We start from the raw sequence: 22,138 nt of genomic DNA on the forward strand, positions 1-22,138 counted from the left end.
TTCCACCAATTTTTTCCTGATAAATATGTCTAGGTGTAAAAAAAAAAAAAAAAAAGTGGGCCAGAATTCTCCCTTGAGCCTCTGTGCGTCGACTGGAATGAGATTTATTACCCAGAATGCCATACGGGAAATTGACCTGCTACGGGCCCAATCAATGAGCGGAGAAGATTGTTTTGGATGAGCCACTGGTTACTTGACGTCAACAAAATGACCCGCCGTCTCGTCTTGTTTGTTTTCTCGAGTCATCCAGCGTCCTTTCACTCACATTCCCTCAGAGCCTCCGTATGAAGATGCTAACAGATGGTTGGTGTGTCTACATACAGCCCATATGTAGGTCAGGTGTGGTGCCACCGTGCCGGTTGCCATAGCAACTGAGAATCAAACAAGACTGCAATCTTTGCAACCCCGAGGAGGGGGGGGGGACAATTTTGCGGACCTCCCTCACTGGTTTGAGATTATTTCCCCGGATTATTAAATGCATCACATTAACGATATACAGAATAATCTCTGTTTGTTTCTCAGCTTTTTATTGACCTTGGTAGTGGGTGGCGGGGGGTTCAGCGTGACACAAAGGGGGCTCTCCTCGCTTGTCTTTTTTCATCACACACATCACTATGGTGAGCGCACGTGAGTGCATGCAGAATGCTGATGAGGAAAGGAAAAGAAAGAAAAAAAATAAAGCCTCCTCTCTCGCTGTGAGACAGAGTGGTGGTAGGGAGAGAAATCAGACCAAGCCTTTCTTATCAAACCTTTGTTTAATTCTGTCTTTGTCATCACAGTGGCCCACTTTTAATGTCTGTCCAGGCTAATGAGGTGAAAAATTAGCTGCAGGATCTCCAGGGAAGCTTTTGGAAGCAACAACATGAAATGTTTTTTGGGACGGGATTAAGCATTGTGTATTTATACTCGACATAAAAGGGATCATTCAAAAGGCCAGTGATGATGAGAAACGCTTGATGTCTTTTCCAGGTCACAACTGAGCGAGGAGGATTGAATGAAGGCCAAAAGGATTTGGATGGAGAGACAACAATTCAATGGAAGCTATTTTGAAGGGGAATGTTCCAAAGGAAAGACATGAAGGCCATCACATTACTGTGCTTCTAGTCAACACAACTCAGGACATGACTCACTGCGCTGTACTGTCAAGTCTCAAACAAGTGACACATTAAAAGATGACACATTTTTGCTGAGCTCGGACTTTTCACTGCGCTGATTTTATGAACGCTGTTCGTCCCTCGTTAAAAACAGGCAAGCGTAAATTCGTGAAACTGTTCAGGTTATCCTAATTGTGGTTTTAATCATTATTAAGAGTCCACGGAATGTGACAAATTGGAGTTGATATAATGAATGGATGCGCCATAATCCAGTTATGTGCTACTTATAATGAATTAGCTGTCAACTGCAGTTCAGCATAGTCAAGCTTCGCCCCCGCCTCGAGTATGAAACCAATTATAAATATATTGAATGATTATGGTAGGTAAATGAACCTGAATTAAATCATTTTTAAATGTAAAGGTGTATATATGGAAATATAAATAGCCAATATAGCCGATGGAGTATTGTACACTCATGCTTGTGGGGCAAAAATACACATATAAGTATGAAATTTTGGTAGAATTTTGAATATATTATGTTTTTTATATTTTATTAAAATTGTTAAAAAGGTGTTTTATTCTATTTTTTATTTATTTATTATGTTTTAAGTTTGTGATTCAAACTTTGACCACAAAAATACGATTGAAAACACTGCTGTAAAAGTCAATACGTAAAAAAATTATTGGACACTTTAGAAGGTGGGCGGAGGTTTTGAATTGCTCTGTCGCCGTCTAGCGGTTTAAATCTTTACTGCTGTGTGTTTTTAATCGCGTAAACTCATAATTTTAATGTAAAACAAAAATAAATAAAAATAAATAAATAAATAATAATATAATAAATTATATTAATGTATAATAATATATTATATTACGATAATATAAAATACTATATATATTATATATATTATACATATAATATATATCATATTATATTAATAATAATATAATATATGTTATAACACAACATAATATAAAATAATATAATACAGAATAATGTAAAATAGTATAATATAAAATAAAATAGTGTAATATATTTAATTCGTCATTTAGTTTAATTTTATTTTATTCATTATAGTTTAAGCATGTACTTTAGATTTAAACCGCTAGATGGCGATAGAGCAATTCAAAACATCAATATACCTCCTAAAGTGTCCAATATTTTTTTTTACATATTGACTTTTGCTGCAGTGTTTTTAATCATGTGAACTCATCATTTTAATGTAAAACAAAAACAAACAAACAAACAACCAACCAAACAAACAAACCAATATATAAATGAATAGATAGATAGATAGATAGATAGATAGATAGATAGATAGATAGATAGATAGATAGATAGATAGATAGATAGATAGATAGACAGACAGACAGACAGATAGACAGACAGACAGACAGACAGACAGACAGACAGACAGACAGACAGACAGACAGACAGACAGACAGACAGACAGATAGATAGATAGATAGATAGATAGATAGATAGATAGATAGATAGATAGATAGATAGATAGATAGATAGATAGATAGATAGATAGATAGATAGATAGATAGATAGAGAGAGAGAGAGAGAGATAGAGAGATGGAGAGATGGATGGATGGATGGATGGATGGATGGATGGATGGATGGATGGATGGATGGATGGATGGATGGATGGATGGATGGATGGATGGATGGATGGATGGATGGATGGATGGATGGATAAATGAATTAATAAATAAATAAATAAAACAGAATTTTCTCAGCTTCACCTTTGCTGGATGTCTCACAGCGGATTCTAACCTCACAGGTTTTTGACAGTTTGTCACAAATTAAAGTTATTTGTTTCAAATATATACATAAATAAATCCAACATAACTTTTTATGAAGAATGCATCATCATCATCGTGGTCTTACTCATCATCATCATCATAGCCCCCCCTTAGACAGTCTGACCGCCCGCCCACTCTGGGGGGGGAGAAAGTGCTGCTTTGTGAATAAAGGGAGCGGCGGAAGGGGCAGAAAGCAAACTTTTTCAAAAGAAGAAAAAACGCCGTTCTTTTCCTCCACGTTTCGGGGTGAAGAAGCTTCCTCGGCACACGCAGAGCGACACGGGAGCCCACGCTAGGTAACCCGCTCAATTTTTAACGCGTGTGTGCGGTTTAGGATGCAAAGATGCATGCACGGCAGCCAAACCGTGACCGGAATAAGAGTCGTATAATGATTGGTCATTCCTATGCACGATGCGCAACTCCGTCTGGAGGCGCGTTTCTGATTTCCCACTCGGTGAAGCGACTTTACTCGAGATGTTGTTCATGCATGCAAACTTTCCGTTTCGCAACATGACATGCATGACTCACGCGAAAGACGTGCAATGCCCGGTGTCACCATTCCACGCACACACACGGACACACAGAGGACTCTTTCATGCTGTTATGATGAGTGACTCTAATGGACGTTGGACCTCAACATTTGCTCCTTTTGTTTTTTTTTTAAATAATATTTTGATTCCATCTCAGTTTATACAATCCACTAGTACGGCATGCCATGTGTTTAACATTGCACCATGTGCACAGCATATGTCAATGCTTTCAATTTCTAAAGTATGGCCTAGTCACCAATGTCTTCTCTTTTTGCAAAAAAAAAAAAGACTGAAGAAAATTTGTTTTTGCAGAAGGTGCTTCATGATGATGGTGCTCACTTTGCTGTGTCTGCTCCTCGCGGCACCGATTCGGGGTGACCCCTGCCTCATCATCAGCGAGATCAACGCCGACAACCCCAAACTGGACACCAGCGAGTTTGTGGAGTTGTACCACACTAGCGGACAACGGTCTTCCCTGGACGGATACACTCTGGTCTTCTACAACGGGAACGGAAACGTGGCTTATAAAGTTTTAGACCTAAGGGGCCATAGCACGGACGACAGGGGCTTCTTCCTGGTTGGCTCGGTGGATATGCTGCCTAAACCTGCCATCCTCCTGCCTCCCAACACCGTCCAGAACGGTCCGGATGACGCCGTCGTGCTCTATCATTCGTCGGCGGCGCGGTATGTTGAGAAGATGAACGTCACCTCCATGGGTTTGGTGGACGCCATTGTTTATACCACACGCAAGACAGGCGGAGCTGAGGTCCTGGCAGATATCCTCACGCCAGGGGAGCTGGCATTTGTCGAGGATGAAACCGCCCTGGAGGGGGACGAATCCATAGAGAGGTACTCAAGAGGAATATTTGAACTACAGTGCTATACAGGGTTCCTTTGCTAGCAAAATTAATAAAGCAAAATAAATAAAATTGAGTTGACAAAGTGGAATTCATCTACCTATCCAGGTGTTTGTTGTCTGAAGATCGCTGGGGCTCCAGGGTGTCCGCTCCCTCCCCGGGCCAGAGGAACAACTGCACGCCGTCCGCCGTGCCTTCGAGCCGGCCCGTCATCACCGAGCTGAAGCTGGGCGGAGGTCAGGTGGACGGCTTCGTGGAGTTGATGTCGCCGTCCGAGGCCGGGCCATTTGTGTTGGTGGTGCTGAACGGGAAAACGGATAGAGTCAGCGTCAGTTTGAACGTGAACGTAAGCACCTCCAGGAACGGACTCATCTCCGTGATTGTAGACAAGAGGTTTATGAAAGGTAAAGGTTTCCCAACTATATTAAAATTGTGTCTATAATTGCAAAATGGTGACGTTTTTTTTCTTCTTTTAGGAGACGAGTCTGGGGGAGTCGCCGTATACAGCGGTACGACTTCGGAGTTTCCCGTAGGTGGCCCGCTGAGCCTGATCGAGCCTCTGGACTCGTTTGTGTTCGCCGGCCCCGGAGACAAGCCCAGCGCCAACCTTACGGAGACCCTCATCCCCGGCAGGCAGCCGTATCAGCTCAGCAACAGGCAAGTAGTAATTAGCATTGACGTTATAAAGGCACATTTCCACACAATGTTACAAAAATGACCAAAAAGTACTTTTTACAATTGCAACACAATTTTTGTATGAATAGGGGATTTTGATGTTCATCTAGTGACCAGTGTTCCTCTTGGCGGTACCTTCGCCTTCCTGTTTTTTTGTCCTAAATACGTACTTAGTCATGCTGCATCACTACGCTATCATCATTTTGTGGCACACTCGACAAAACAGCTTCTCTTTTTGATTTCAGCTAAATGAGCATATAATGGAGCAAACAAAAAAGATGGATAGCCTACTAAAATATCTGAATTTTTGGGATCAGTTTAAAGGAGGGAGGCTTCTACCTCAGCCGTTGTGGCATGGCCATGTGGACCAGAGATCCCGGCGTCTTTTGGGAGGCTCCGCAAACCCCGGGGCAACCCAACCAGTGCCCCTGGCCAAAAATCTGCCCTCACACTTTGGGTGAGTGTTGGGTCAACTTGCAGTTATGCATATGTAAATAATTTACGATCTGGATAGGAGCTTTGGCACAAATGATTTCCTGTCATTTTCTGTGGAAGTGTTATACTGCCCTCTGGTGGTTACGAATCAGATGGCGCACCACAATGGGCGATGAAGCATAAAATTTTGGTTTTAATACCTGTTTAAGTAGTTCCGGGAGGAGGTTCGGATACGTCCCCTCACCTGCCATCTTGGGGGCCCGGTGACTTCTTGATCAACGAGCTGAACACGGACACCCCCGGCGCGGCTGAGGACGGCGAGTACGTGGAACTGTGGCACCCCTCTGGACGTCGTGTGTCCCTGCAGGGCATCTGGATCCTGCTTTTCAGTGCCCACAACAACAAACCCTACAGAGAGATCAGCCTGAGTGGGCACTTCACCACCGCCAAGGGATACTTCCTGCTGGGCAGCGATAGGCTGGTGCCGGCACCTTCTCTCCGCCTACCTCCCAACACCATCCAGAACGGACCGGACGCCGTGGCGCTGTACCGCAGCCCGTTGGGCCCGCCGTCGTCACAGCAAAGGGGGATCCCCACCAAAGGGCTCCTGGATGCCGTGGTGTATCGCAAAATGGGATCGGATCAGGAGGCGCAGGAGCTGAGTAAGGCGCTGACGCCTGGACAGCTTCCCTTACTGGAGGACCCGGAGGTTCTTCCTGGTGATGAGGCGCTCAGCCGCTGCGGAGGACTTTACCCTCATGACTTGTCAGCATTTTCAGTAAGTACATAAATTTGACCAAGACAAAATTTATTACTCGATTCTTTCATTTCTCTTTATCAACTCACACAGGTGGCTCCGCCTACTCCGCTGAGGGAGAACAGCTGTCCTCGGCCACCTCCGCCTCCCGAGGGCGTGGTCATTAACGAGGTGGCCAGCCGCTATTGGACCAATCACAGCCAGCAGAGGTCCTTTGTGGAGTTGTACGGGCCCCCGTTGATCAATCTGCGTGGTCTGGTACTGGTGGTGTTAGACCAGGAACACAGCGGCAGGATCGTCGCGCTTCCTTTGATCGGAGCTGTCACCCATGATGGGTATTACACAATCGGGAACGTCACTGACGCCGGTGAGCACAGACATTTCCAGTATTGTTCTGTACCCTGATTCTCCGTGCTCATATGTTTCTTCTCTGCATAGATCAGACTTTCCCAGAAGGCGTGGATGTGCCGGCACGGGGAACGGTCATCTTGTGTTACGACCTTTTCAGCGTGTGCAGAGCCGCCACCGCCCTGACCAACTCCAGTCGGCGGGACGAGCTGATGTTCAGTGACGTCCAGATGCTGCTCTCCTCAACGTCCACTAGAGGGAGCCAGGTTATTCCAGCCCTCAGGTGAGTGTTAAGTGACGATTACATCATTTTTGTTTGAAGATTTGATTACTTTTTGTCTCTTTGTGTCCAGGTCTGTCAAAAATGCGGCAGTCTCTGTCAGCCGTTGTGCGTGCTGCGATGTGAGGAGCCCTTCCTCCTGGACGACGTCTTCGTCGACACCTCAAAATGCTAACATCTGCCCCAGCTTGGACTTCTCCAGTCACATCGACATTTGCCTCGGACCGTCATCCAGAGGCTGGACGGAAAACTCAGGAGGTGAATGAAACAATATAGCAAAGTATGAACAAACTATAAATAATAATCCAATATGTGATATTTCTGCTGCGTTTCAGACTGCAGTGGTTTCATTCTAGGAAGGAGGATGGTCCAAGTAGCCCATTATCTGGAGCAGAGGTGTCTCTGCGGAATATCCGCTTTATCACTCCAAGGTAAAACCAACTGTCATGGATCATCATGTAACTTTGACTTGAATTGCTTACTTTCTGTTCAAGGGGCCAATTTCTCCTGTGTGTTCGGCTGGTTGCGAGTGTGGGGAAGCATTCGGGCCTTCTCGGACCACCAGAGGGCGCTCATCATCCAGACCTCCACTGTGAACTTCTCGCATGCTGATGTTTGCACCGCTCCTATCACGAACCGCCACATCAGCACAGGTCAGTCAAGTCGCTTCATTAGGTCCACCTGAAGAATAAAGATAGTTTCATTTTTATATTTTTATTTTTCCTAGGACCCAGCCTGGGTGTACAGATTGGTCTGGTAGTCGCGGTGCTCGTGCTACTCGCGCTTGGCGCGGCTATTTTCATGTATTTCTACAAAAGAACGTACGTATTCTTTATTTTGTTCACGGTAGGAATGATTAACCCCAGTTCGGATTTTTGGGGATTTTATTTTTAAAGTCTGTTTCTGCTTTTAGGCGTCCTCTGGACTACGCCACCATGGAGCTGAGCGAGCATGCAGAGGGTCTCTCAGATCTATAGTCCAGGAAATATCAGAGGATTATTTCAAATGGGATCGCTGATGAAAATGAGCTGTTTTAGAAAATATTTTTTTATAAAGGTCAATGTGAACAGTGCTGGTTACTATGAAAGGGAAAAGGGTACTCAAGGGGGGAAGGGTTAATACTTGACAGAAATAGTCATTTTGTGGAAGAAAAATACTTTAGAATGATTGTTGCTTTGTAAATTTGCTTGTAGTAAATGTTTATAGTTGCTCTTATTGGTGGTTTAAACAAGGACAGTATTTGTGGTTTTCCTTCAGAGGGCCACTTAATGACTGAAAATCGTTTAAACATATTTACTGTACACAATTTGCGATGTATTTTTGTTAAGTGGGTGATGAAAGTTCGCTTTAGAAGCAGCAGCGGCGCCGTCTTGTGGCGAAATTAGGACATTACATTTGTTAGCTTTTACAAAGATTTGTTAAATGTGAAGGAATTACCACTTTCATGCTCACTTAAATCGAATTGTTTACATTTTCTTGTCTTGTGATAAAAAAAAAGGGACGCAAGCCTTGACGTGCAGAGTCATTTATGAAAATTGTTTACTTACAATAAATATGGAGTGTGGGTGTGTTTATGCTGATAGTACGACAGAAATGGTCGTTTTGCCTTGTGTGTTTTTTTTTTAAAGCTCAAATCCTCATTTGGTAGAGGAAAAGCTGCAGTTTAATAGAAATATATATTTTTAGATTGTATACAATCGTCGGATTTAAAGCAATTACACAGATGTCAACTCAAAGTGCAACATAGCTTCAATCTTTTTTTTTTAAGTAATTCAACTCGTTTTTTCCTTAAAAAGGAAATATTGGCATTTATTACTAAATATGTTGATCAGAATTTATCCTATCAAATCATTTTCAATGTATTTACTGTCAAATCTTTTTTGTGTCTGTAGCTGTTCAATATTGAAAAGTGAATTTGGGAAATTGCATTGTAGTTGTACACCCTGAATAAGATAATTAGAATTTTTATAGGGGATATTTAATTACATCGAGCCTTTACAGCAGTATTAAATTGTAGCGTAATGTTATTTTTTGTACTGAAAAAATGTTGAAAAACTTGCTCTTGCATACAATGACAAAACCGGCCACTCGTCGTTATGGTTTGAATTAAATTTTAAAAAACAATCCCTTAATTGTATTGCAATCATTTGTATGACTACATGCAGTGTAAAGTTCCACCTGGGAAGTGTCTGCTTACCGTCACTGTGGCAATGAAGGCAGCAACGGGTGAAGCTTGCATGAAGTCATCTTGTTTTCCCGGTAGGCAGGTCAAATACAGGAAAAATATAATGGCGGTCCTGAAAGATTTTACAGGGAGGGGAGGGGGGGGATGATGGAGATCCTTGAGAGACCTAACATGCAGAAAATGTGTAAATAATCACAAAGACAGAAGAAGCGTTTACATCATGTCTTTGTTGAATGTAACAAAAAGAAAATCCACAGACACCCTCTTGTTTGATATGTACAAGAATAGTAGATGTTTCTCTGCTTTGGTTCCTCCACTTGTGTATTGATTGTGTAGCACGAGTAATAAGAATAAAACATTAGGATATTAAAATAAATTCATTTGGTTCCATTGGCCCGGCACAAGTTGGTCCAGAGTCTTTCAGCTACTTGTCATTTTTCTTCTTGTGGTTCTACTCAGCCAAATTCTGCTCGCCAAACAAGTCGGGGTTCTCGGCCAGCGTGGCCCGGATTTTCTTCTTCTCCTTGAAGCGTCCTGAGTGGGAAACCTTGACATGGCGCCCCTTAGTGGCCGACTTATCCACGATTTTCTCCAGCCGGGCGCTGAACTCGGTGGCCTCCGGAGTGGGCCCGCCGCCCCCCTGGGAGTCTTTGGTGTTGCTGCCGCACTCCGCCGGGATCTCGTACAGCACCTTAGACTCTGACTTCTTCTTGCGGGAGAAGCTGAGCTTCCACCAGCTGGGGTCAGACATGATGGCGGCGGGACGGATGAGAGACCTGGGGGACGCACAGCAAGGATGTTGGGTTCATGTGTGTAGGGTCACCTGACACTTGGCTCTCAACTGATGATGGAATCAATAATTTAATGAATGAGTATCTTGTGTTCATATGAGCTGATGTGATGTCACTCAAACACTTTCCGGATGAAGTAACAACACTACGCAGCTCTTATCTATCGTTCTCATTCTACTATTGGATTACTACACTTACGAAGTTGTTATCATAGGATTGTCGTCGTATTTGACGATGAAAGAGTGCATTCTCTGTTACATATGAGCAGCTATGCAAATAGCGAAGATGTACGGCGGTCTTATCAGCGACGTGCACACCTGTCGGCACAAAGGTCCCACATTGTTTGATCTGCAGTGTTGACTCCGAAAGTTGTAAATGTTTTATTTCTCTTTATGCTGCTAAGAGGGCTGTGGGCCAAGCTTAAATAAGTCACGTGTGTTTTTGTTTAATATAGAAGCTATAAATATTTTGTTTATTATCGTCTTAAGATTTTTTTTTTTCAAATTGTTTTTGTTAGTGATTGAGAGGAATAATGAGTCCCCAAAAGCAAATACATCTTTTGTGATCCTGGTTAGCTGTTCCGGAGAATAACTTTGAACAATGTGCATATTTCCACCGGGTGCGTCGGACTTTTGACTGTTGACTTACGGGAGGCCTAACTATGGTTAACTTTTAATAAGTTACCGTGTGTGGTCTGTCATGCCTCAACACATCACAGCAGCCAGACAAAAAAAAAAAAAACAGCGCGTACCTTTTTTGTCTTTTTTCTTCAACTCGCTAACCGGCTCGGCTAGACTGATACACCACGCTAGTTTTGTGATTGCAACTTTTGATTTAAGTGATCCAAGTTGGTTACCATGGTTACAATAACACTGATACGGTAGATACAGAGAAACAATAGGCAGAGAGATTTGAGCCATTCAGTCATGTCCTACCTTGCTGGCTGAAGAAGATGGTCAGACGTGTGCTGCCATGCTTAAATTTTCTTTCCTCTTACTTTTGTGGTCTTCCTGTCAGGTGAGCAGCATCTCTCTTGTCCGCTTGTCTTCTACCACAGTCTCACCTTGTTAGCCTGCAGCCACCTGACACACACACACACACGCCTTGGTCCCTCCCAGCTGAGTGCAGGCATGGGTGACGGTGACTCAGTGAGACCTTCCTTCGATCCACGTCGAGATTCCTGAAGGCTTTCCAAAACTGCACATAAATTTCCCTTGATCAGGTTCAAACGCCAGACGAGCCCTAATGTGGAATTTGGACTCAGAATAAAGTGTTTGACTTGTCTTCCTCCTGTTTCACAACTGGGATTGCACAGACACACAAACACAAAAATGAATGTGAATGGAGTCATGTTTTGCATAATGTGTGTGGGCTTTGCACACTTTGCAAATTTGCCAGACATTCAAATGATTGATGCATTGAATGAATTGAGCCACTGAAAACTTGAGAGAGCAAAAAGAGGAGATACCTTTCAGCTTAATATTTCTCTAAATCAAGATTTAGAGGTTGCTTTTCCTCATTCATCCGTGCAACATTGGGCCAACTCGTAATGGCAACATGGTTGCGCCAATGACAATGAGGCTTGACTCCCTGCAAAAAAATAATAAAAAAATAATTGCCAGTTAGTATCATTGAATGTTATTCATTGATTTGTCAAATGTTTGGACTCAGACCACTATTGCACTTAACTTTTTTTCAAATCCCAGTTAACTTCTTTCTTCAGCCTTGATGATGCTGAACGGGATTCAACCAATGAAATTGAAAAAGATGGCATCTCGGTTGTGAATAAAAGTGCAAAAATAATTATCCTTGTTTGGTAAAATACTAAGCTCAGACGAAAAACCCAAAATTATATAAACGCAGTATTAAAACGGGGTATTAATTCCCATTAAAGTGGAGCCAAATGACAAAACCATGATGATTTGTCTCCCTCTATTGGCAGACCACACGAAAATAAATTCTCGGCCAATTACCAATCAGAGACCGTTTTCAGCCAACTGAGATCTGATTGGCGGGATCTGTCGGTACCGTAACATCGCCTTTTCCAATTGGCCGTCACTCTCATGATGTGTCAAAACCGGATGATGACTACTTCTGCAGAGAAAGCTTTCAGATAATCATGAAATAAAGCTATAAAACAGACTTTAACAGAAGATCAAGTCATAATGGAGGTAGGAGAAATAAAACAACAAGCTCGATTAGAGTTAGCGAAGCGTTTTAAAGCTCAATACGAGCTGTCTAAACTATTTTCTTACTTTAACAGAACATACAGAACGTACCAATTGATATTCAAACCAGCAAACTTCTAGGTAAGGCTGAAAATAATATTTTGTTCTTGGCAAGCCATACACGGAGTTACTTTTGTTAAAATGCAATGCTTTAAAGTAGTCGGTGATGCATTCACTGTCATACGTACAGCAGTGTATCCGAATTTCGTTGTGGCAATGTTAATTGCAACGAGATTGGATTTGTGCATTTGCCAATGCAAAAATAATGTTCATATGCGTGTGTGTATTCATGCATATTTGCAGATTGGCTGATAGATAGGCGTCACTGCAATCTCAAGTGGCAGAATGCTGTCAAAGGGATCAGAGAAAAAATCAACGCCGCAATGCAAGACATGCCAGAGAATGAGGAGATCAAACAGCTCCTCTCAGGCTCCTGTAAGTCACGATGCATGGTTGGCATATGTGTGACATATTTTGACTGAGAAAGATTTGTGATTTCATTGACGATGTAAAGTACAAGATTTTATAACAGCCCAATTGTTCATGTTACACAGACATTCACTATTTTCACTGCTTGAGAATAGTGGAGATCCTGAAGGGGACGGAACAATCATCCAAGAACATCTTTGGCAAATATTCTTCGCAGAGAATGAAAGTGAGAAGACCCAAAAGCCGCTACTGTTATGGAATAAGTTCAAAAGTTTTCCTGATGTTTTGGTTGTGTGTTTGCAGGACTGGCAAGAGATTCTGCACTTGTACCAGGCTGATAACATCTATTTAGGTGAGCACAGAATTTAAAAAAAAAAAAACGGTGGGAAAGGAGCAGGAAGTTAGCTAAGTGGGTTTTTTTTGTGTGTTGTTTATGTTTTCCAGCCGAGGTGGCCAGCCTGCTGACTCGCAATGTAAGCTACGAGGGTCCGGCTCTAAGAAAGCAGCTGGCCAAAGCCAAGCAGCTCCAGCAGGACATGAGCCGGCGGGAGGTGGAGTGCCAGAGCTCGGCCACTAACATGCGAGAGCATTACTACGCTGCCTGCAAGCAGTACGGAATTAAGGTGACTTCATTTAAGAGTAGACATAATTGTGTTGAGTATCTCCCTAACACTTTGTGGTTATTTTCAGGGAGACAACGTTCCTCGTGAGTTGCAGGCTTTGGTCAAAGATCTACCAGATGTTCTTGACAAAGTCGGGGCAGACGCCAGCAAGCTCGAAGATAAAATCCAACTGTACACCGCTTTCACCAACTTTGTATGCGAGTGGTGAGTGAGTATTTAAAAAAAAAAAAAAGCCCCTTTCTTTCCTGCTCCTGAGCCGAGGAGTACCTGTGGGCAGGTCGGAGCCGGTTCTTCCTCTGTTGACCTTTGCGCGGAAGAGAGGGAACGCCACCTTCTACGAGTGGAGAACTGGGAAGGTTCCCACGGTGGTGGAGAGGCCGCATGTGGAGGGGACACCTGTTGAAGTGCCAGCAGAGGACACGGTAAGTAACAAAATACTACCAGTGACAAATACAATTTTCTTTTTTTTACCTTGAACATGTTTTTGTCCACTAGATCGATTGGGGAGACTTCAGCATTCAGGAGCCTAGCTCGGAAATCACAGTTGAGGATGGGATCGACTGGGGCATCAGTGTGGAGCCCAGCTCTGAGGTCTGATCCACAAAAAAAAAATATTAAGAATGGTTGTGATTTTTTTTTTCCAATAATAAAAATCAAATGTGGCAAAATTGAACAACTGCATATGCATGAGATCTTTTGATATTGTCTGCCAACAGGGCGGTGGAGATGCGATTGACTGGGGGGACGGCGACGTCGCTCCTGTTGAGATTGAAATTGTACAAGCGGGCGCAGACTGTGAGTGAGCTTCCAATTGTACCAACTAGACTTGCTTGAAGATTTTTGGTTCTTAAAGACGTACATCGTTGTAGGTCCCGAGGGCGTGGCGAAGGGAACCGATGCTTTAAGCATTCTGGAGAACGCTCAGTCCCGCGGACAGTTCATTGATGAACTCATGGAGGTAACGTATCTGCAGAAATATTGAGTCGGGAACAAGAATACAGTTTTTTTATAGCAATCAAATACATGAATTACAAATTTCGAACCAAATAAATTAAATAGTAAGATCTCACGCCATACCTGATAATGTCACGGTAAAAGAGGTTGACAGTCACAGCACCCTGTTCCTGTTCCCACGCAGCTGGAAACATTCCTCAGCCAGCGCCTCTCCGAGATGAGCCAAGAGAGCGACGTGGTAGCCATAAGTCAGTTCCAGTCGGCGCCGAACATCATCCAAATGCAGAGCAGCGAGCGCATTCGCAACATGCTGTCAGACGTTCAGGACTTGCTGGGCCGGCTCACTTCGCTCAGGATGCAGCACCTCTTCATGATCCTGGCCTCGCCGCGGTACGCTGTCCCTGCGCTGCACAAACTGGGCTCAGAATAGGAACATTTCATATACAGTTTGTTTTGCAGTGCCACAGGGGGCTGCAGATGAATGTTAGCTCCGAAGCTAATCCGCTAATTTTTGCAGGTATGTGGAGCGTGTTACAGAGGTGCTAAGGCAGAAAATAAATCAGGCCGACATTCTGGAGAGGAAGGCCATCGGCATGGTGGAGAAGAGGCTGGAAGCCTTGGAGGAACAGTCTCGGCTGGAGCCTCGAGTCGACCTGCTGATAGAACGCACACAGGAGTTAAAAAAAATGGTAATCACATTATTGTGCCAATTCTGAGGAGCGTCTAGACGCTGTCAAAATTTTTATTGCTAAAAATGGGTGTACTTAAATATTCTAGATTTCTCATAAGTGCTTCACTATTTAATGTATTCCTCACAGATTGAAAGTGACATTTCCAAACGATACAACAACCGACCAGTCAACCTGATGGGCGTCATCATATAGAAAGTTTAACCAGGACAAAATAAAAGTTTTATTAAAAAGTCTTGCCCTGTGTGTTCTGTTTAGTCTAAAACTCCCGAGGTCCAACATGTGTATCCAAAACTGTCCACACATCTATAATTTTTTTTCACTGATTCATTGAACTTTCTTCTGCCTGTCACTGCAGGCCGCTAGTCTAGCTGGATTACCAAAAAGCTTAATTTGTAGTAAATAACTATTGGACCAAATTTACTGAAATTGGTGGTTGGGACTAACTCCATTAGAGCATTAGCTGTGTCTAAAATAAATTGAATTCAGAAGGTGTAACCAGAATTCTAACAAAATACAATGAAACAAATGAGTTATTATTGAAAAAGTAAGAAAATACAGCGTTTGAAGGTGATGATGACATAAAGCAACAAGAGCAGTAACATGTTGCACTGAATGACATCACTGAGTGAAACAATAACAGAAACACTGCAAAATATGACTCATGAACCTGAGTAGAAGCTGTTTTTCTGAAGAGGGGAGAGTTCTACCCCGTGACGCGTATGGCCTGATGATATTTATAAATCCGTGGAGGGGAATTTCACTTGGATGATGAAAGCTGGCGACTAGAATGTTCTACGCATGCGCCGTGCGAAAACGTGTTTTGGTGTCAAGCGCCGCAGCTAAGCTAATGCTAGCCGGAGCTAGCAATTCTGCAAGTCATGCTGGGCCATCCAAAGAGGGAAGGCTGGGTGGGATGCGCTTAATGGGACGAGGACAACACGATCAGGCTGGATTGTAATTGCGGCGTTTCGTGGACTTTGTGGCATGGAGACTTAAGACAAAAAAAGAACGCTTCTTGACGTGAGTATTTAAGCAATGTTTTTAAATGCATAAGCCGGTACATCAGGGCAAAAGACATCGTGACGTTAGATTACGCGTGCATCAAGAACTAACATTTGAAAGTGGATTTATATTTATGCAGACAAATAACTCTTTCAGTCAAGTAGTTTCAGGGGTATTTGGTATTTTGACAGCAAAAAGTAGCCCGACTAGGCTAACTGCAGAGTGACAGCCGCGAGTGCCAATGAAAGTTGAGTCTTTCTCTAGTCCCGCCCACACTTAATTTCTAATTGGGTGGTTACGGCTGCACTGGCGTGTCGCTTCCGCGTTTGGGCTGCGGCGAATGGTTGTTCCCGCACGTCAATCACCACTTGTTGCTAAGGAGATTGTTGACGCTGTCATCTCGAATACGGTGACAACGCCTCTCACTTTGTTTTAAAGGCGAATAAAAATCAGTGATCGTAACACGTGCATGTCAATGACAATGGCGAGTTTTGCTTGCATCGTGAGTTGCATATTCGGAAGGTTAAAAAAATATAAAGAGGCTAAATGGTAGCCATCAGGAGGAAGAAGAGAGGGAGGGACCTTGTCTGCTGCTCGGCCAGCGTTCACCTTCAGCCGCACCGCAAGTTGTCCCGTCAAGGGAGGGGTAGGGTGATGCTCGAACCGCTCCTCGATTCATTTTAAAAGGAAAGAATGACAGCGACCTTGTTGGGAGTTGACTGCGGCGTGGCGAGTGACTGAGTCCTGCCGACCTGCCCTTAAAATGTGCAAATATAGCCGAGCTTTGAAGAGATGTCTGCAATGTCTGCTGCTTCCTCAGAGCTCCGTGGAGCATTGACGGTTGTTTCTCTTGCCAGGAAGATGAAAATCATATGAAGAAGGAGCGTGGACTCTCACACAAGTGGAAACGTTTGTGCCCCCCCAGAGATTAAAAACGTTTCCCTCTGGACTCTCCCTAGTTCATTTTTAAGATCCAAAGTCCTCTTGTACTTCTTAGTTCAAGGCCCAAATTTCGTTTTTATTTTTACTTTCACCTTTTTGTTCCTTTTGTAAAGAAATGCTTTACCTGAAAAAGTACTTCACAGAGGGCCTGATTCAGTTCACCATCCTTCTGAGTCTGATCGGGGTGCGGGTGGACGTGGACACCTATCTGAGTAGCCAGCTGCCACCCCTGAGGGAGATAATCCTGGGCCCGAGCTCAGCCTACACGCCCACTCAGTTCCACAACCTGCACAACACGCTGGACGGCTATGGCATTCACCCCAAGAGCGTGGACCTAGACCAGTTTTTTGCCACCCGCCGCTTGCTGAATCGGGTGCGCCAGCTGGATCGCTTCTCCGTGCCCAGCCCCGAGCTCGATACCTGGCTGGTGCACCGCGACGCAGAGAGCGAACAGACGGGCGGTGCCAGCATAGCCCTGGACAATGGGGGCGGCCTCGAGGACGTGAACGACCTCGACGCTGCCCCGGCCATGAGGGGGACTGGAGAAGGCGAAGGGGGGCCACCCGAGACCACGTATAACCTCAACGTAGCCGACGGCAGCCTCGGGGCAGTGGCATCCGATGGTGACCAGCGGCAGGACAACAATGACGACCTCAGCAAAGAGGTAGTTGAGAAATTAATCAAATTTTTCACATCACTATTCAAATCAGATGGAGTCTCTCCCAGAGATGACTTAAGGTGAGAGTGAAACTACACAAATCATTTACAGTACATACTAACTCTTGTACTGCAGGACATCGACCTGATTGACATCCTGTGGCGACAGGACATCGACCTGGGCGCGGGCAGGGAGGTGTTTAACTACAGCAGACGGGAGAAGGACAACGAGGAGGACAAGCCTCGCCCGGCCCAAGAGAGCAAGGACAATGAGGAGCAGCAGCGAGAAAGCTGGAGGAACGACGTTAACCTCCAGACGCTTCGCTCTGTGGACATTGAGACGGGAGAGAGCATCCCGCAGCAGGTTAAATAGCTTCCTAGGTTTTGTTTGTCATATTATTTTGAAAATAGTACCAGCCAGAGTGATGCCGAGTGCCTATTGCAATTTCGACATCTTAAATTCTTCGTCATCTCAGCGGCCTTAAGATTTCACTCATATTCTACTTTTTGGTGTACGTGGTGTGCAGCTGCCTGCCGCCGGCTCACAGACCTCCCTGTCTCTGCAGGAGTGTTTGAGGCTGCTGGAGGCTACCTTCCCCTTCGGAGAAGATCCCGAGGTAAAGCTCAGACCTACACCGAGCGGCCAAACGAAATGAAACTGGACAATTGCCAAATTAATTCTTGCAATAACAGAAAAACGCAACCCCTTATTAGTTAGTAGCGCCCCTCTGTGCGGCTGGCTTTACAGTGAAAGACAACTTTATAACCATGTCTATTTTTTTTTCTTAGTTCCCCACCCCAGCAGCACCACCCGAAGTGGCGACCCCCGGTACAGAAGCACCGTCCACATCTCAGGGCCTGGCGCCTCAGCTGGACCTGGAGCAGCAATGGCAGGATATCATGGCTGTCATGGAGCTCCAAGTAGGCAAAAGCTGATCTCTTCTTCTACACAACCACAAATTGTTGATGCTTAGTTAAAACATCTACAATCCACCCACTCATACTGGGTTTGAAATCATACTTCCCTAATTTGTGTCAAAGGCCATGGACGTGAACAACAGCAGCGCAGGATGCAGCATTGACATCAGTAGGACATTGCCGACCGACTTTGGACTGGTCCCCCCCGTGGCACCCATCCACCAAGACGTGAGCCTCCACCAAGCCTCGCTAGCCAGCTGCAGCCAGGAGTTTCCTACGGTTTTCCCACCTCATCTGGACTCGGCCGGCGGGATGCGAGGATCCTCCAGCAACTCCAGTCACATCAATGCCACTTTTGGGACAACCAACCTCACTGGACTCTTTTTGCCCCCCGTTCTCAATGCCACTGGTGCCAATTTAACCTCCACGCCCATCCCGCCGGACCCGTTTGGCGGGCTTTTGGAGGAATCCATGCTAGATGAGATCAGCCTCCTGGACCTGGCCATGGAGGAGGGATTCAGCCAAGCTCAGGCCTCGCAGCTGCGTGACGAGCTGGACTCGGATTCAGGCCTGTCCCTGGACTCCAGCCGCAGTCCGGCGTCCCCCAGCAGCTCAGAAACATCCTCCTCCTCATCTTCATCCACCTCAGCTACCTTCTCGGAGGAGGGCGCCGTGGGCTACAGCACTGCCGCATCCGACTCGGAGGAAGGAGCTGTGGGTGGATACCAGCCTGAATACAGCAAGCTGTGCCGCATGAGCTTCCAGGTTCACAAATTTACTTTTGAATCACTGAAGTATCTATCTTGTTATTTCCCATCTATCTCACCATCTTCTCTTAATCCTATCTGTCCGTTTCAGGACAACTTCCACGGCCTCCCCCAGTTAGGAGGAATCAACCACAACCATACCTACAACCTCCCACTTGGGAACCCTTTCACCGAACACCCAGAGCTCCCCAAGAAGCAGAACACCAAGAACTCCAAGCTTCCTCCTCCAACATCTGAGCTAATGGACAAGCACTCGAGCCGGGACGAGCGGCGAGCCCGCGCCATGAAGATCCCTTTCTCCAATGAAAAAATCGTCAACCTCCCTGTGGAGGAGTTCAACGAGCTTCTGGCCAAACACCAGCTGAGCGAAGCGCAGTTGGCTTTGGTTAGAGACATCCGCAGGCGTGGTAAAAACAAAATGGCTGCGCAGAATTGTCGCAAACGCAAGCTGGACACCATCATCAACCTGGAGGAAGGTGTACACCAGCTAAGGCGTGACAAAGCTCGGCTACTCAAGGAAAAGATGGAGTTTCTACGTTGTATCCGGCAAATGAAGCAGAAAATGCAGAGTCTGTGCCAGGAGGTTTTTGCTCAAGTCCGGGATGAGCAGGGCCGGCCCTACCCACCCAGTCGGTACTCTCTTCAGTATGCCGCAGACGGCAGCGTTCTGGTGGTACCGCGCAGCGAGCAAACCCGGTCCAGGTCGGACAAGAAGACAAAGGACAAGAAGAAGTGAGGCCATCCATCTTCTAGGGGACTTAATGCACACGCGACGGAGGCAAGGCCCGCCAACCTGCCCGTGCTTGACTTTCCGTGTTTGTTTGCCCCTTTTTTTTTTTTTCATTCTGCTCCTCAGTATTTTCCCTTGACTGCTCATCTTTCCGAATTTCCAAGGCGGGAAATTGGATTGCAAGGACTTTTTTTTTAAGAGGTTGCTTTATGAAGGCCGGTCTGAGGACAAAAAGTCAGCCACGGAGGTTGTGAAGGTCTGGGATTCACTTTCATAAAGTACCCGGAACTCCTCAAGAACTTCAAACTGCCACCTCCACCACCTTGAGCTCAAGGGCAGAGTCCTGCATGAGCCAGGAACAAAAGCCAAGCCATGAACATGAAGACTCTGCTAATGACACGATCATCAAGATCCAACAACGAGGTCATGAAGATCCACTTAGTTCATCAAGCTTCTGGCCTAGAACTTGAGCTGCTGCTCCTCTTTGACCTAGCTCTTTGCTTGACCACTTCTTGTGGACTTTCAAGGCAGGAAAAAAGGAATGCTTAGTGGAGGCCGATCACTAGATAAATCAGTCAGCGAGGAAGGTTCTGAAGAGCTGCGATCCACTTTCACCAAGCATCCGCAGCTCCCCCAAGAAGCAGAACCTAAAAAAAACTTCTGCCTCCACCAGAGCTTCTGGATCCTCATCACAAGATCATCAATCTCCCAATGAAGGAGTTTCAACGAGCTTCCGGCCAAGAAGTCAAAAGCTTCTCCTTATTTCGCTCTCCTCGCTCGTCCACTCATCTTTCCGGACTTCTGAGATGGCAAAGAAGGTGATAAAGAAGACTATGCCTTGTCTTCTGTTCCACCATCTATCTTTGGGTTAGGAAGTCTGCCAAGGGTTTGAAGAAGTAGTGCTGCCTTGCAATGTGTAATCCACGTTATTCTAGATTTCCATCCACATGTACCGCCATTTCCAAGATGTTTGGCTTGATGCTCTCTGCTGACATTAACTCTACATAGTATGTAATCCAGGGGTTTCAAGCTTTTTGGGTTCAGGGAGACATTTTTTTTCAAGGACCCCCCGCCCCCTCCATAACTTTACCACAAATCAAAAATACAGTAAGTATCCTAATAAACATTTCAATGTAGATATTTAGGACTGGGTGTCAAACTCAAATTCCAGAGGCCATATTTGGTCTGCCATGTTTTTTGGTGACCCACTAAAGCTGTTTATCTGGTGCAATAACAACTAACAAAGCTAGCTACGCTTAAAACTTTAAATATGCGTCATTTAATAGTGGAATGTCAAATCAAAATCGAACAAATTAAAATGCGCCTTGTTATTGGCTTATTGGAATCCGCACCTCAAAAGATTCAATTAAATGCAGTTAAGTTTGGTTACTGATTGTCGCTAGCTGACATGCAATGCTAATTTAAAACATAGCTGCAAAAAACAGTTTACAAAAAGCACATGTTGCCACGGATAGCCTACTGCTAATTTGTGAACCCTCAAATTACCATACCGGACCATGGGTGGTCCGAGAAACACAATTGTAGTCTACGCAAGTCAGCTTTACATGACAAGTCTGCACCTTTTTTTCCCTCAGTTGTCAAAATATAATCATCAGGACGAGGGGGAGTGCCAGGAGGTTTTTAAAATGAACCTCTTGCATCCGTCTCAAATCTTAGGGACTGTTCTTAGTTTGGGTGAGTGTGAACTACTGTCGTTTGGAATGTCGTGTTGTGACGGGGAAGCTCGTTTGTCTGGATGTTCTACTGAAATGAAATTGAAGCACGTGAGGGTGAATGAAGATTGGAGCCCCAAAACATGAGATGGAATTAGGGTGGGTGGTTTTTGGCCATAGTAGAACTTGAGCATAAAATATTAGGTTGTGGCCACGGACGGGTTTAATATCATGTCTGGCTATAAAAATGGAACGCACATTCAATAATTGCTTATCAAAGTGTCAAACAGGGATGGTGTATGTATTGCGTGGCCATTATCGCTACTCTGTGACGACAAATTAAATTTTTTGTGCATGTTACACCTCATTAGTGGTTGTAGTATTTCATAGCCACTAATATGCAAATTGTGCTCATTCCTAATTCGTGGCCACAAGTTAGCATTTTGTGCGCATGTTCTATTTATATTGTGGCCAATTTACATTTTTTTTTCCATGTTTGGGGTTCCGTAGAAGATTAATAATGGTTGTGAAAGCATCTTCTCACTGTCGCCAACTCTTGCATCCTGCTAAAACTTAAGCACTTTTTTTTGTCTGTCCTGTAAATATTTGTGTGTCAACAACCCCCCCCCCCCATGCCACCTTTTGATTTAGAAGTAGTTCCATGTTTGCTGGCAATCAAGATTGTTTTTATGGATTCATAAAGTGTTTTTATTTCCACCTGTTGCATTGTCAGTGCTTCAATTGTATCAAATTCCAGTAAAT

At 44.7% G+C, this 22,138-nt stretch overlaps 4 protein-coding genes and 1 long non-coding RNA gene across 9 annotated transcripts; 3 read left to right on the plus strand and 2 right to left on the minus strand.

The window, feature by feature from the left end:
• Nucleotides 1–2,843: 2,843 nt before the first annotated feature.
• On the minus strand, nucleotides 2,844–7,261 carry LOC148382555 (uncharacterized). Its single transcript, XR_015854244.1, has 7 exons — nucleotides 6,838–7,261; nucleotides 6,558–6,757; nucleotides 6,247–6,464; nucleotides 5,907–6,162; nucleotides 5,645–5,808; nucleotides 4,391–4,591; nucleotides 2,844–4,256 (listed from the first exon to the last, which is right to left on the minus strand). It is a non-coding gene; the product is annotated as an uncharacterized LOC148382555 (long non-coding RNA).
• LOC148382556 (uncharacterized) lies at nucleotides 3,055–8,298 on the plus strand. 3 transcript variants are annotated; one of them, XM_088360936.1, is made up of 13 exons: nucleotides 3,055–3,199; nucleotides 3,746–4,282; nucleotides 4,399–4,694; nucleotides 4,767–4,947; nucleotides 5,283–5,422; nucleotides 5,610–6,178; nucleotides 6,251–6,524; nucleotides 6,596–6,788; nucleotides 6,859–7,043; nucleotides 7,121–7,216; nucleotides 7,280–7,438; nucleotides 7,513–7,606; nucleotides 7,699–8,298. In XM_088360936.1, exons 2-13 carry the CDS (start codon nucleotides 3,756–3,758, stop codon nucleotides 7,760–7,762), a joined length of 2,778 nt encoding a protein of 925 aa, XP_088217062.1. In that variant the 5' UTR covers nucleotides 3,055–3,199; nucleotides 3,746–3,755; the 3' UTR covers nucleotides 7,763–8,298. The 3 variants fall into 3 exon arrangements, with proteins under 3 accessions (XP_088217062.1, XP_088217059.1, XP_088217060.1); XM_088360933.1 differs by lacking the exon at nucleotides 3,055–3,199 and having other exon boundaries at nucleotides 3,647–4,282; XM_088360934.1 differs by lacking the exon at nucleotides 3,055–3,199 and having other exon boundaries at nucleotides 3,655–4,282; nucleotides 5,613–6,178.
• An 879-nt stretch (nucleotides 8,299–9,177) lies between these two features.
• LOC148382557 (proline-rich protein 15-like protein A) lies at nucleotides 9,178–15,509 on the minus strand. The gene is made up of 8 exons (XM_088360949.1): nucleotides 15,355–15,509; nucleotides 14,119–14,651; nucleotides 13,901–14,008; nucleotides 13,513–13,800; nucleotides 13,309–13,437; nucleotides 11,230–11,351; nucleotides 10,697–11,062; nucleotides 9,178–9,746 (listed from the first exon to the last, which is right to left on the minus strand). The coding sequence occupies exon 8, from the start codon at nucleotides 9,719–9,721 to the stop codon at nucleotides 9,422–9,424; it is 300 nt and encodes a 99-aa protein (XP_088217075.1). The 5' UTR covers nucleotides 9,722–9,746; nucleotides 10,697–11,062; nucleotides 11,230–11,351; nucleotides 13,309–13,437; nucleotides 13,513–13,800; nucleotides 13,901–14,008; nucleotides 14,119–14,651; nucleotides 15,355–15,509; the 3' UTR covers nucleotides 9,178–9,421.
• cdk5rap3 (CDK5 regulatory subunit associated protein 3) lies at nucleotides 11,775–14,920 on the plus strand. Its single transcript, XM_088360940.1, has 14 exons — nucleotides 11,775–11,932; nucleotides 12,025–12,070; nucleotides 12,293–12,424; nucleotides 12,544–12,644; nucleotides 12,722–12,770; nucleotides 12,863–13,041; nucleotides 13,109–13,245; nucleotides 13,319–13,463; nucleotides 13,537–13,632; nucleotides 13,758–13,836; nucleotides 13,911–13,999; nucleotides 14,180–14,385; nucleotides 14,513–14,684; nucleotides 14,814–14,920. The coding sequence occupies exons 1-14, from the start codon at nucleotides 11,927–11,929 to the stop codon at nucleotides 14,877–14,879; spliced, it is 1,503 nt and encodes a 500-aa protein (XP_088217066.1). The 5' UTR covers nucleotides 11,775–11,926; the 3' UTR covers nucleotides 14,880–14,920.
• On the plus strand, nucleotides 15,393–22,093 carry nfe2l1b (nfe2 like bZIP transcription factor 1b). Of its 3 annotated transcripts, none has more exons than XM_088360938.1 (7): nucleotides 15,393–15,707; nucleotides 16,547–17,295; nucleotides 17,458–17,652; nucleotides 17,816–17,905; nucleotides 18,078–18,209; nucleotides 18,330–18,971; nucleotides 19,065–22,093. In XM_088360938.1, exons 2-7 carry the CDS (start codon nucleotides 16,747–16,749, stop codon nucleotides 19,707–19,709), a joined length of 2,253 nt encoding a protein of 750 aa, XP_088217064.1. In that variant the 5' UTR covers nucleotides 15,393–15,707; nucleotides 16,547–16,746; the 3' UTR covers nucleotides 19,710–22,093. The 3 variants fall into 3 exon arrangements, with proteins under 3 accessions (XP_088217064.1, XP_088217063.1, XP_088217065.1); XM_088360937.1 differs by having other exon boundaries at nucleotides 15,397–15,707; nucleotides 17,425–17,652; XM_088360939.1 differs by having other exon boundaries at nucleotides 15,399–15,707; nucleotides 17,425–17,652; nucleotides 17,855–17,905.
• Nucleotides 22,094–22,138: the final 45 nt, after the last annotated feature.

Source organism: Syngnathus floridae, chromosome 18 (genome assembly GCF_059516105.1).
Source record: "Syngnathus floridae isolate MCC-2025c chromosome 18, RoL_Sflo_1.0, whole genome shotgun sequence".
In the NCBI taxonomy this organism is placed as follows: Eukaryota; Metazoa; Chordata; class Actinopteri; order Syngnathiformes; family Syngnathidae; genus Syngnathus; species Syngnathus floridae.

Excerpts from the sequence above, each read along its gene's own strand:
- LOC148382556 (XM_088360933.1), top strand. The coding sequence starts at position 3,651 with ATGTCAATGCTTTCAATTTCTAAAGTATGGCCTAGTCACCAATGTCTT. Across the intron at positions 7,217-7,279 it reads ATCCGCTTTATCACTCCAAG|GGGCCAATTTCTCCTGTGTG; the intron begins GTAAAACCAACT and ends TTTCTGTTCAAG. Across the intron at positions 7,607-7,698 it reads ATGTATTTCTACAAAAGAAC|GCGTCCTCTGGACTACGCCA; the intron begins GTACGTATTCTT and ends TTCTGCTTTTAG.
- nfe2l1b (XM_088360937.1), top strand. The coding sequence starts at position 16,747 with ATGCTTTACCTGAAAAAGTACTTCACAGAGGGCCTGATTCAGTTCACC. Across the intron at positions 17,653-17,815 it reads GAGAGAGCATCCCGCAGCAG|CTGCCTGCCGCCGGCTCACA; the intron begins GTTAAATAGCTT and ends CGTGGTGTGCAG. Across the intron at positions 18,972-19,064 it reads TGTGCCGCATGAGCTTCCAG|GACAACTTCCACGGCCTCCC; the intron begins GTTCACAAATTT and ends TGTCCGTTTCAG.
- LOC148382557 (XM_088360949.1), bottom strand. The coding sequence starts at position 9,721 with ATGTCTGACCCCAGCTGGTGGAAGCTCAGCTTCTCCCGCAAGAAGAAG.
- cdk5rap3 (XM_088360940.1), top strand. Across the intron at positions 12,071-12,292 it reads TCAAACCAGCAAACTTCTAG|ATTGGCTGATAGATAGGCGT; the intron begins GTAAGGCTGAAA and ends GCATATTTGCAG. Across the intron at positions 12,771-12,862 it reads GGCTGATAACATCTATTTAG|CCGAGGTGGCCAGCCTGCTG; the intron begins GTGAGCACAGAA and ends TATGTTTTCCAG.